This window comes from Rhinopithecus bieti, unplaced genomic scaffold (genome assembly GCF_001698545.2).
Source record: "Rhinopithecus bieti isolate Rb0 unplaced genomic scaffold, ASM169854v2 scaffold_1673, whole genome shotgun sequence".
In the NCBI taxonomy this organism is placed as follows: Eukaryota; Metazoa; Chordata; class Mammalia; order Primates; family Cercopithecidae; genus Rhinopithecus; species Rhinopithecus bieti.
The window spans coordinates 9321421-9333002 of NW_016804690.1; the positions used below are offsets into that span (position 1 = coordinate 9321421).

The following is an 11582-nucleotide window of genomic DNA, read 5'->3' on the forward strand; positions in this document are numbered from 1 at the left end:
AAGTGAAAATCTGCAGTTTGGAAACTTTTATCTGCCACAGTGAGTGTGACAACTCCCTAACACATAGTCAGCAGGGACACTGAATGAAGACAATTTTTTTCATATTATACAATGAAAGGTATCAACATTTGGAAGATCTACATAACTCAGCAAACCAACAATTTCCAAATGCCCAACACGCTATAAAATCATGTATGGTAAAAGATTCACTCAAAGTACAAAATAGTCTGATGGATTTTAATTTAACAAAATATGAAAAGTTCACTGATATGATTTCAGAGTTTTGATAATCAAAGAAGACTATGCACAATTTTCTGAAAAGACTAAAAAAAAGTTTTTTCCAACTACATATCTGTGTAAGATCAAGTTTTCTTCATATACTTCAATCAAAACAACATATCACAGCAGATTGAATGCAGAAATAGATATCACAGTTCAAAAAGAGATTTACAAAACTGTAAACCCATGCCATTATTTTACACATTTTGGAAAATGTGGTTATTTCTCATTAAAAAAGTTACTTAAGTTATGCAATGGATTATTATAGCTATATTAACATTTGTAAAAATTTCCATTTTAATTTCTAATATAGTAAATACTGACAGAAAATAACCTACACAAAGGCCAGGCACGGTGGCTCACGCCTGTAATTCCAGCATTTTGGGAGGCCGAGGTGGGTGGATCACAAGGTCAGGAGATCGAGACCATCCTGGCTAACACGGTGAAACCCTGTCTCTACTAAAAACACAAAAAAATTAGCTGGGCGTGGTGGTGCGTGTCTGTAGTCCCAGCTACCCGGGAGGCTGAGACAGGAGAATTGCCTGAACGCAGGAGGCAGAGGTTGCAGTGAGCTGAGATCATACCATTGCACTACAGCCTAGGCAGCAGAGCGAGACTCAGTCTCAAAAGAAAAAAAAAAGGAAAAAAAAAAAAAGAAAATAACCTACACAAACAAAGACCTGGTACTAAGTAACTTTTTAAGATTAAGGGGTTCTGAAACCAAAAAGTCTGGGAATGTCTGGTCTAGAAGCAACAACTAGGAGCAAGAAAGTAACTTACCCCACATTCAGGTTCAGTGGTTTGAAAGAGGTGGAAAGAAAACAGAGAAAACAGCCACCACTAAGTGGGATTCAGGAAAAGCAATATTCTCATAGAGCAGCCAGGTTTCACTTAAAGTGGTGAAAAGATGCTCCCCATGTCTTTTCTAAAACATCATTTTTCCTTCATTATCAGATCTTTCCTCCCATAGTAAATACTGTGGCAGCTCTAGCTAAGTGATAGTCCAGGTTAATTTCCATATTCAGTGTCAATCTCTTTTATAAACTTCAAAATATTAATATCATCAAATTACAACATAAACAAGATTCTTCCTACCAATTTCACTTCCACTTCCCCCATCCTGAACACTCCACAAGATGATGCTACTCTCTGAGGCAACAGCAACCATTTTGTCTTTGTCTCCATGTGGCCCTCCAACCACCTTTGCATTTAAAGCTACTCGTTCGATAGTCCAATCCAAATATGGGCTCGTAAACACTTGCTGCCATCCTGAAGATTCTTTGATTCTGTTAAGGAAGAACAAGCACATAAGGTAGACTCGGTAGCAATTAAGCAAATACAATACACATCAATGCACCAAAAACAAAAAACAATGACAAAAAACAAAAAAACACTAACCAGTTACCCATCCACCTTCCTATTACAAATAAAATTTCGTTGATATATATCGCCTATGAAGCCACAATATTATCCTTGGGGTATTTTATACCTGCATACATAGGACATATAACGACTTGAAAGAGACTACAGTTCTATATTTCTCCAAAGAATAATTTAGTAAGTCTTCTAAATTTTAAAAAAATTCAAAAACTTTAAAAAAAGATGGTTTTATCTTTCATGTTTCTCTACACATACACACACATACACATACACGCACACACACAAATGATACTGTCATCTTGTGAGTACAATCAGCAAAAATCTGAATTTCAGAATTATTATACCTTTCAGTTATTAATCAGCTTTTCAGTGTTTATTAACTGAAACGACACACACTGAATCTCTTGCTTTTTGTGCTTCAGATGGACAGTCTATCCAGAAACACTAAGATAAGTGAGTGCATCACATGCATTCCAATACCTTAGCACTATTATATAAAAAAATGAGAAGGTGCAGAATATCTTGTGAAGACTAGTTTTTAAAGGTCTAAATGCAAAACTGTATGGAACTATTGATTACCCAAATGTCAAAGTTAGTGTATTCTTTAATACCTAATTTCTCTATTAAATATTCCTGTCAGTTTTTAATAATTCTTTCTGCCCTATATGCATTTAGGTTTTAAAGACATGTTTTCTATGTGATTATATGTATAGCAGCCTTCATACATTTAGAGCTTTAGCAGTTACGTAATCATAATAATGAATGAGTTGAACTATGAAGTATCTATTTTTAAACTAAACAAATGATGCAAATATAACTATAAAGCTTCTCTTTTGTCTTACCTAAAGAGAATAAATAGAAGATGAAAGAAAAGAAGTGTTCTTTTGCAAACTACCTGACATTCACTGCAAAAAGCAAACTTAGGTATTCATAAATGATAGTCACCTAAGGGCCTAAATGGAAACACATCAACTTCATGTTCCCTTAAATATGTATGCCAAGTAATACAACTATAATTCATAAGAATATACAATTGAGCCTATTAATTTGAAGAACTAATGATTTCCTTAAACTTCAAAGCAACAGAGAAAATGTATCAATTTTCCTAAGCATTGTATAATTTGTAACGATCCTCTTCAGCCACCAGATGGGATTCATTTGTTAAGATAAACAAATGAAAATACTTAAATACTTAACCTAATAAACACTAAAATTTGCTGACATTCTCTTATCCCTTTACTTTCTTAATGAACTTGCTTCCACTTTACTCTAAGGAATTACCCCAAATTCTTTCTTTTGAGAGATCCAAGAACCCTTTTTTGGGGTCTGGATGAGAACCCCTTTCCAGTAACATCTTCCTGGGAAACCATGAAATGAGATAGTGGAGAGACCCCTGACCCAAAGGAAATAGACTGCAGCACCAATTAGCTGAAACTTTGGAGTCAAGAACACTTTTCTTTTGAGATTTTGCAGCTTTTAACAATTGAGTAAAGTATACTCTTAGAAACAAAATTTGAAGCATATTTCTTTCTCTCTACCTGATCTCTCCAGAATTTGGAAACTATTTGTGAGTATTCTTAACTTACGGCGATATATAACTGCAATAAGAGTCTGTTTTCTTTTGTAACAGAAGACAATTAGAGAAACTGGTTATTCTACCAAGGCTTTGACTGGAATAGCATACTTTCAGATATGGACTTGTTTAAGGAACCAAATTTGACTCATAGTGCTGATAAAAGCCCCTTGGGAAAACTGGCCACATACCTTGTCTACATGGTCCCTGTACAAGGTTCCTGACCTGTCTGGGGTAAGTAAAGAAAGTCACTTTCTGACATGACCAGAAGCCCCAAGTTATCATGAAACCTCAAGAGGAAAGAAACTTATCTGATTCATATAGGTGTTTGCAGGCAATGATAAATCCATGGCAAGGCTCAAGGCTTTAAGAAGTCTAATTTGAGATTCTTTATGGATCAAAGTTTCATCAAAGTCAATTTAAAAAGAGCCTACATAGGAACTAATCATTCTTGCTGCACTTTATACAAATAATCAGGCCAAGTATAATAAGACTAAAGTTTATTTTGCAAATAAATCAGTCCTACCACGACTTGTCTTTAGTAAAAATGAAAGACTGAAGAGAGGAAAATTGTTTCAAAAATTATGGTATATCTTTTATTAGATTTGTCTCATCAGTGGTTTTTGAGTTTTTTCTGCAATTTGGACTCACCCTGCTTATTCCTGTGGACCAAGCGGTGATCTGTGGCTGCTGTTCAGAAGAAACAAGAGGCATGGGTAACACAAAAATCTGGATCAGTATTCTAACTGTGGGCATGTATTGGAATTGGCTAGCGTATCAGCTTGGTTCCAAGTCCGTATCAGCTTGGTTGCAACAATTTCCCAGTTCATGAAAAGCCTTCTTATTTAGTTTACTTGGGATAATTTTACTTATTTTGCCGTGCTACTGTAGAATATATTGCTGTTGTTCTCTTTGTGTAGGAATGAAAGATAAGCTTACTCAGTGCTTTCTTATATTGAACACTTATTAATTTTCCAGTCATCACTTTTTGTCAGAAATCAGAGTTCTCACCATACTGATAGTTTCTGACTGAGCATTCCTCTACTCTGAATGCAGAAGACCCTAATAGGCAGAAATATCATCATCCCTATTCGACTGCAGAAGTTACAGAAGATGAATCTTCTCCCTCTGCAACCCTTAGGATTAAGAGTACCCTTGTAAAAGGGAAGGGGAAAATATGTCAGAGGCGTTCAAACCAGAGTTGAATGGAGACTGGGTAAAATAAGGCTGAGACCTGCTGGGCTGCATTGCCAGGAGGTTAGCATTCTTAGTCACAGAGTAACAAAGGAGGTCAGCACAAGGTACAGGTCACAAAGATCCCGCTGACAAAACAGGATGGAGTAAAGAAGCCAGCCAAAACTGAAACCAAGATGGCAACAAAAGTGACCTCTGCTCGTCCTCACTGCTCATTATACGCTAATTATAATGCATTATAATGCTAAAAGACACTCCCACCAGTCCCATGATAGTTTACAAATGACATCTAGTGTCTGGAAGTTACCCTATATGGTCTAAAAAGGGGAGGAACATTCAGTTCTGGGAATTGCCCTCAGGGCTGCTCTGGCTAAGGAGTAGCCATTCTTTCATTCCTTTACTTTCTTAATAAACTTGGATTCACTTAAAAAAAAAAAAAAAAAAAAAAAAAACTATATAATCTCATCTTTTACAGAGATATTACTTCTTCTAAGTTGTTTTTCTCTATAGTAATTAGGGTACTACACAATAAAGATATGTCAAAAAAGGGTAAAAGAATCAGGACAGCATATTTAAAAATGACTATAACAACTACAGAATTTAACTCTTAATAAGATATGTGAATTCACTTGTTTTTTAAAAAATTACAAAGAAGGTACATATTTGCCCTATAATTTTCCATACAAGTAATCCATTCAAAATATGTAGAACAAGGCCAGGCACAGTGGCTCACGCCTGGAATCCCAGCGCTTTGGAAGGCCGAAGCGCGTGGATCACCTGAGATCAGGAGTTTGAGAATAGTCTGGCCAACATGTTGAAACCCCATCTCTACTAAAAATACAAAAGTTGGCCAGGTGTGGTGGTGCACACCTGAAGTCCTAGCTACTCAGGAGGCTGAGGTGGGAGAACTGCTTGAACCCAGGAGGCAGATGTTGCAGTGACCTGAGATCATGCCACTGCACTCCAGCCTGGGTGACAGGGCGAGACTCTGTCTCAAAATCTCAAAAACAAAACAAAACAAGTAATAATAATAAATAAAAAAAAATGTAAGAATATGCTCTGTTATTTCACCTCTCCATCATCTTACTGCTGCCTAGTGAACCAACCCTCTGAAGTTAAGACAGCTATGCGAAGAATGTGGTTATGTCTAGTTATTTCCTACGTGAAGACCTCAATAAAATACAGTAGAGAGGACATGCCCTGTGAGATTTTGAAACTTACTATGAACATACTTCACCTCAAATTGTATGAGAATAGACATATTTCATAAGGACATGAGAGAACTGAAAAACAGATCCAAGTATATACACACACATAAAGCAAGATAAAATGGGCTATCAGATTCACTGACAAAGAATGATTTACGTAATAAATTGTCAGAACATAATTACCTATCCACTGAGAAGAAAATAAAATAAATCCTTAAATCTCATACCACATACAAAAAGTAAACTCCACAAGGATTAAAGATCTAAAGTGGAATATACGCCCCAAGGGGGCAGCAATTCACACAACTACTCTTCATTAATAGAAATAACACTGTCATAAACTCAGCAAGAAAAAGAGACATAAACATAAAGCCTAACCATGTAGAAAATTAGTGAAGCTAGGAGAACATCCTACAGGTCTTCACTGTACTACTCTGTTTTTAAAGGTTTTGTAACTTACTGATATAAAAACTTGAGGAAAACAACTTGTAGAAAAGATTACACTTCTAAACAGTTTAAATATTTTCTTTCTTTTGAAATCTTTTATTGCCATTGTGCTGAATGATTTAACTATATGTGAGGCAATCCAAATATGTCCTCAATTTTCTTCCTTCGTCGTTTTGCATGAGTATATTGCTCTGAAATGTCAGACACTTGGTGAAAGCAAAGAAAGATCGTGATCAATGCAAACACAAAGACTGGAAAATGTAATAGCATCATCCTGCTTACAATTATTACCCAGTGAGTAATAATTTTGCGTCATAATGTGGTGTTTCCGGAAAAGAGCAATCTTCAGTATTGTGTACAATGACAAAATGAAAGTTAGGCTGTTACACTTCGATTACTTATTTCACAATCCTTCTGGAATTCGTTATTGACAAAAATACATACATAATATGTAAACAAGAGTCTACAAGTCATCCCAATTCAAATACGTAAGATGATAAATTCAAAACAACGCTTCCTAAAAAAATACCTTTACCAAATTAGCCTTGCCTCATACAAAACCATCCCCAAAAAAAATTACGCAAAAAAAGTCCATGCTATTTCATAATTAAAATTAGAAATCCACAAAACACTCTTTCTTAAAACATTTATTTACTTATTTATTGAGATAGAGTCTTGCTCTGCTGCCCAGGTTGTAGTGTTGTAGTACAATGGGGAGATCTCAGCTCACTGCAACCCCCACCTCCTGGGTTCAAGCGATTCTCCTGCCTCAGCCTCCTGAGTAGATGGGATTACAGGCATGTATCACCACACCTGGCTAATTTTTGTATTTTCAGTAGAGATGGGGTTTCACCATGTTGGTCAGGCTGATCTTCAACTCCACCCACCTCGGCCTCCCAAAGTGCTAGGATTATAGGCGTGACCCACCGTGCCCCGCCAAAACACTCTTAAAACATAAAGTCTGCAGCGCTTAATCATTACTACAAGGAAAATATAAACCTGAGATTACTGATATAAACAGCACTACCAGACATGCCAAACCTTTCATAAATTCAGATTAAAAAAAATACATCTGGGATTCTTTAAACTATATCTGTAAAGTTTAGAAGACATTTTAGATATTTTTCGACTTATGACTATTTTTTCTTAACTGAACTCAATAGTAATAAACAAATAGTTTATATATCTTTTATTTTTCTGCAATTAAATGAAATAATAATCTAAGCTAGTATATTCCAACCACTTTTGTGCTTCTACACCATTCTCTGTCATCAACATTTCTCAATGAATACAGTGATTTTGAACTAAGAGTCCCAACTGAAAAAAAAAATTAACCGGTCTACACTATTCTTCATTGCTTCTCAGGCTCTGAGAATGTAAGCATTAGTAAAACCAAACTACTTCTTTGTAAGTTTCACATATTAGATATTAAACTATACCACTTGTGCAACAACTGCCCTGCTTTACTACCTCACTTCCCAAAACGTGGTAATTATGACCAATGTACTCTCCCTTGCTATAGAATACAAAACACTGAATCATTAGAGGTAGACCATCAGGGAGCTCACATTAATAATCCTGTTTAACATCATTATATACTACAGTCTCAGAAGCTAGGTATAAACAATAAATAATACATCAAGATATCTCAGTTTCATGACAGTCCACACTTGTCTGTGAAATGTTTACAACGCAAAAAGGCTACCAGAAATATTTACCAAATTAGCTGCAAAAATAAAAGTAAACTAAACCTTAATCAGATGACACAGACATGAGTAAAATATGCAGGGAAAAAACTTGATGACTGAAAAAAATAGCTTTTCAATCTAAAAATATAAAATCACAATTAATTTTAAAACTACCACCTCTAAAAGCAAAGCATTATTAATTATACATTACCTGTAACACACAGCAAAATGGGCATATGCAGCTACAATCCAGTTGTGATGGCCAGCTACTATTAGCACCTTTCGTGGATCCACAGGAAATCCTGTTGATTTTGGAAAAAGAAATATTTTACATTCTAAACTGGGGTTGGAAAATTACAGCCCCAGGCCAATTTCAGCCTTCTGCCTGTTTTGGTTAATAGTTTTGTTAGAATCCAGCCATGCTTACTTGTTTACATATCGTCCACTATGTGCTCACGCTATAATGGCACAGTTGAGTAGGTCTGACAGAGAACGTGTGGCCCACAAAGCCTAAAATATTTAATTTCTGGCTCTTACCAGATACATTTTGTCAACGCTGTTCTTAAGATTCAGAGAAGACAAAAGATTACATAGTATTTTAAATAAAAATTAAGTGTTAAACGAGACCTTTCCAAGATATAAATGATAAATCTGCATAAAAAAGGAGATGAGGCAAAATCTTTAAAAGTAATTACTCAATATCTAAAATATACATATTTTCTTTTCAATTTCTGTAATCTTTGCTTACCTAGCCTAACAGTTTCTTCTCCCGTTCCAGAGAGAACAGGCTGTGTACCATTTCCCCGAGCTTCACCTTCTGTAGAATTAAGTCCATTCCTAGAATCAGCAGATCTGACTGTGCTGTTTATTTTACGACTGGGAATCCCTATAAAAGAAGAAGAAGAAAATACATTCCTGAGTTCACCTTTCAAAATTAAAATATCACATTGTAACAAAGAAACATAAAAATGTGAATTTCATTAAAGCCGAAATACATCTTCCAATATAGCAAATTATTGCAAATAATTTCATTACAATTAAAAAATAAAATGAAAATGAAAAAAACAAAGAGAAAGACAAAATTCTGTTAACAGATTTCTGCTACTGCCATACTGTTTACAATAAATAAGCTTTAGGTTACCGAATTAATGGGTAATTAATCCAGTCTGTCAGCCACTCTTTACAATTATGGTACAGGTATTATGTGTTAGGTACTACGTACTAATTTAACTGATCTAGGACTCAATTTCCCTATACTTTCAAACATTTTTTTATTTGACGGGGAGCATTTTTTAAAATGAAATCTTGCTCAGAAGTACATTATAACACAAGTAAAAGCAGGCTCTTCTAACTAAACTGGGGCTGAGGTGACAATGACTTATCCTGCAGAATTCCTTAATTTTGCCAAAAAGCAGTTTGACAACCAGTGCTCTAACATAGAGGTCAGCAAACTATGGGTCACGGAAAATCCAGCCCAATGCTATTTATGTAAATAAAGTTGTAGTGCTTACAGTTACACTTATTCTTCATGTAGTATACACAACCGAGTTAAGTAGCTGTCACAGAGATCCTCTGGCTCATAAAATCTCTCTGGCTCTTTACAGAAAAAGTTTGCCAAATCCCTGCTCCAATATATAATGTGACTTAATCTCTGTAAAAATCAAAAGTTCTTACCATTTCTAGCAGACTTACAGATAAAAAACTCAATAATCAAGGAATAGTTTTTCCTATTCATATGCTTATACTTGCTTCATGATAGAAGGAATTTTAAAAGATTAAATAAAGTAAAATACCTGGTGGAGGCAAGTAACCATGAAAAGGACACTGCCACAAGAGGAACGCTCCAATTCTTCACATAAGAGAAGCCTTCTTACTAAAACATTTCAAAGCAAACTTGTCAAGAGTACATGCAAACAGAAAACAGTACTCCATTTTATTTTCTCTAGTTCAAGAGGATAAGGAAAGAAAAGGAAAATTTTAATTAAGTCACAATATCTTTTACTATGAAAATCCACAAAACTAAGCACTGAACAAATCCATCAAAAATGAGGACCTGATATAAATACAATTCATTTAGGGCAAGTTTCATACATGAGTCAAATCAAATATTAACAGAGCACATAAACACCAAATATTAAAAGAGCACATACCTAATGGGGTGATCCCGTAAAATTCTGCTTCATGCCTGAGAACATTAATACTCACTCCCCTACAAAGAAACAAATGATACAAATTCTCTAACACTGGAAACCTGTATTATTGTCTGAGGTGAAAGTAAAAAAATTCTAAGTTCTTCATGTATACAGTCATAAGGCTTTAAAATTATTTTCTCCTAATATTCTTTATTTCTATTATCCTTAATCATTAAGAAGTCTAAATAAAACTGCATGTGAAAATATTCTGTTATCTACTTAAAACCATTCATATATATACATATATATGAACTGGGTCACTAAAGGAGAGATTAGGGCTCTATCAGGCTGGTACAAATAAATTGTCTAGAAGGCAAACGACAGAAATGGAAATCATTCTTTTATGGCATTAGTTGCTTTTAACTTTTTATCATAATCATTTCTATACATATTTATCTTAATCTCCCCAATTACACTGTAAATTCCCTGCAAGCATGATCTATTTCTGATGTATACCTCACAGTGCCTACCATAGTGCTTATATAAAATAGTTATGTAATAAATATTTTTTGAATAAAAAAGAAAAAAAAAAAAAGACTAGCCTTGGGAAGGGCTATGTTATCCAGATGAAATGATGCTACTTCATAGTAGTAAAGTTAAGTAACATGAAAATAAAATTTAAAAGAAATGGAAGATTCAGAATTTATAATACTAATGATTCAATTTTAGGTTTCAGTTGGAATTTGTCCTTATTTTAAAAATATTCCCCAGCCTTAATAAACACATACAATTACTACGTTAAATTGTTTTTATTTGTGAAACTGGTTATAACTAGTTTAATATCGAAAGTGCTTAAAACTTTGTGTCTGGGGGTGGTGGCTCACGCCTGTAATCCCAGGACTTTGGGAGGCCAAGGCAGGTGGATTACGAGGTGAGGAGATCGAGATCATCATGGCTAAAACGGTGAAGCCCTGTCTCTGCTAAAAATACAAAAAAAATAGCCGGGCATGGTGGTGGGTGCCTGCAGTCTCAGCTAGTTAGGAGGCTGAAGCAGGAGAATGGCATGAACCCAGGAGGTGGAGCTTGCAGTGAGTCTGGGCAACAGAGCGAGACTCAGTCTCAAAAAAAAAAAAAAAAAAAAAAATGCTTGAAACTTTCTTATTCTATTTCAAAACTATTTGTGCTAATAGTACAGCAGTACTGGCCAGAGGCATGATCAAAGCTCACTGCAGCCTCAAACTCCTGGCCTCAAGGGATCCTCCTGCCTTAGTCTCTTCTCCAGAGCAGCTGGGATTACAGGCGTGTACCACCACATCCAGTTTCAGTGTGAGGAAACTTTTAATCAAAGTATTAGTAAAAAATAAATAAATAAATAAAACCTTTTCTGGCTAGGCGTAGTGGCTCATTCCTATAATCCCTGCACTTTGGGAGGCTAAGGTGGGCAGATTGCCTGAGCCCAGGAGTTCGTGACCAGCCTGGGCAACACAGTGAAACCCCTTCTCTACTAAATTACAAAAAATTAGCTGGGCATGGCGGCATGTGCCTATAGTCCCAGTTACTCGGGAGGCTGAGACAGGAGAATTGTTTGAACCTGAGAGGCGGAGGTTGCAGTGAGCAGAGATCATGCCACTGCACTCCAGCCTGGGCGACAGAGCAAGACTCTAACTCAAGGGAAAAAAAA

The 11582-nt window shown here is 35.6% G+C and overlaps 1 protein-coding gene across 1 annotated transcript in view; it reads right to left on the minus strand.

The window, feature by feature from the left end:
• The window catches only part of KCTD3 (potassium channel tetramerization domain containing 3), a 60642-nt gene that overhangs the window by 38898 nt on the left and 10162 nt on the right, over positions 1 to 11582 (minus strand). Inside the window, 6 exon segments of the mRNA XM_017870029.1 lie at positions 1375 to 1565; positions 7981 to 8071; positions 8518 to 8655; positions 9563 to 9589; positions 9592 to 9642; positions 9920 to 9978. Of these exon segments, the coding sequence (XP_017725518.1) occupies positions 1375 to 1565; positions 7981 to 8071; positions 8518 to 8655; positions 9563 to 9589; positions 9592 to 9642; positions 9920 to 9978 (557 nt within the window).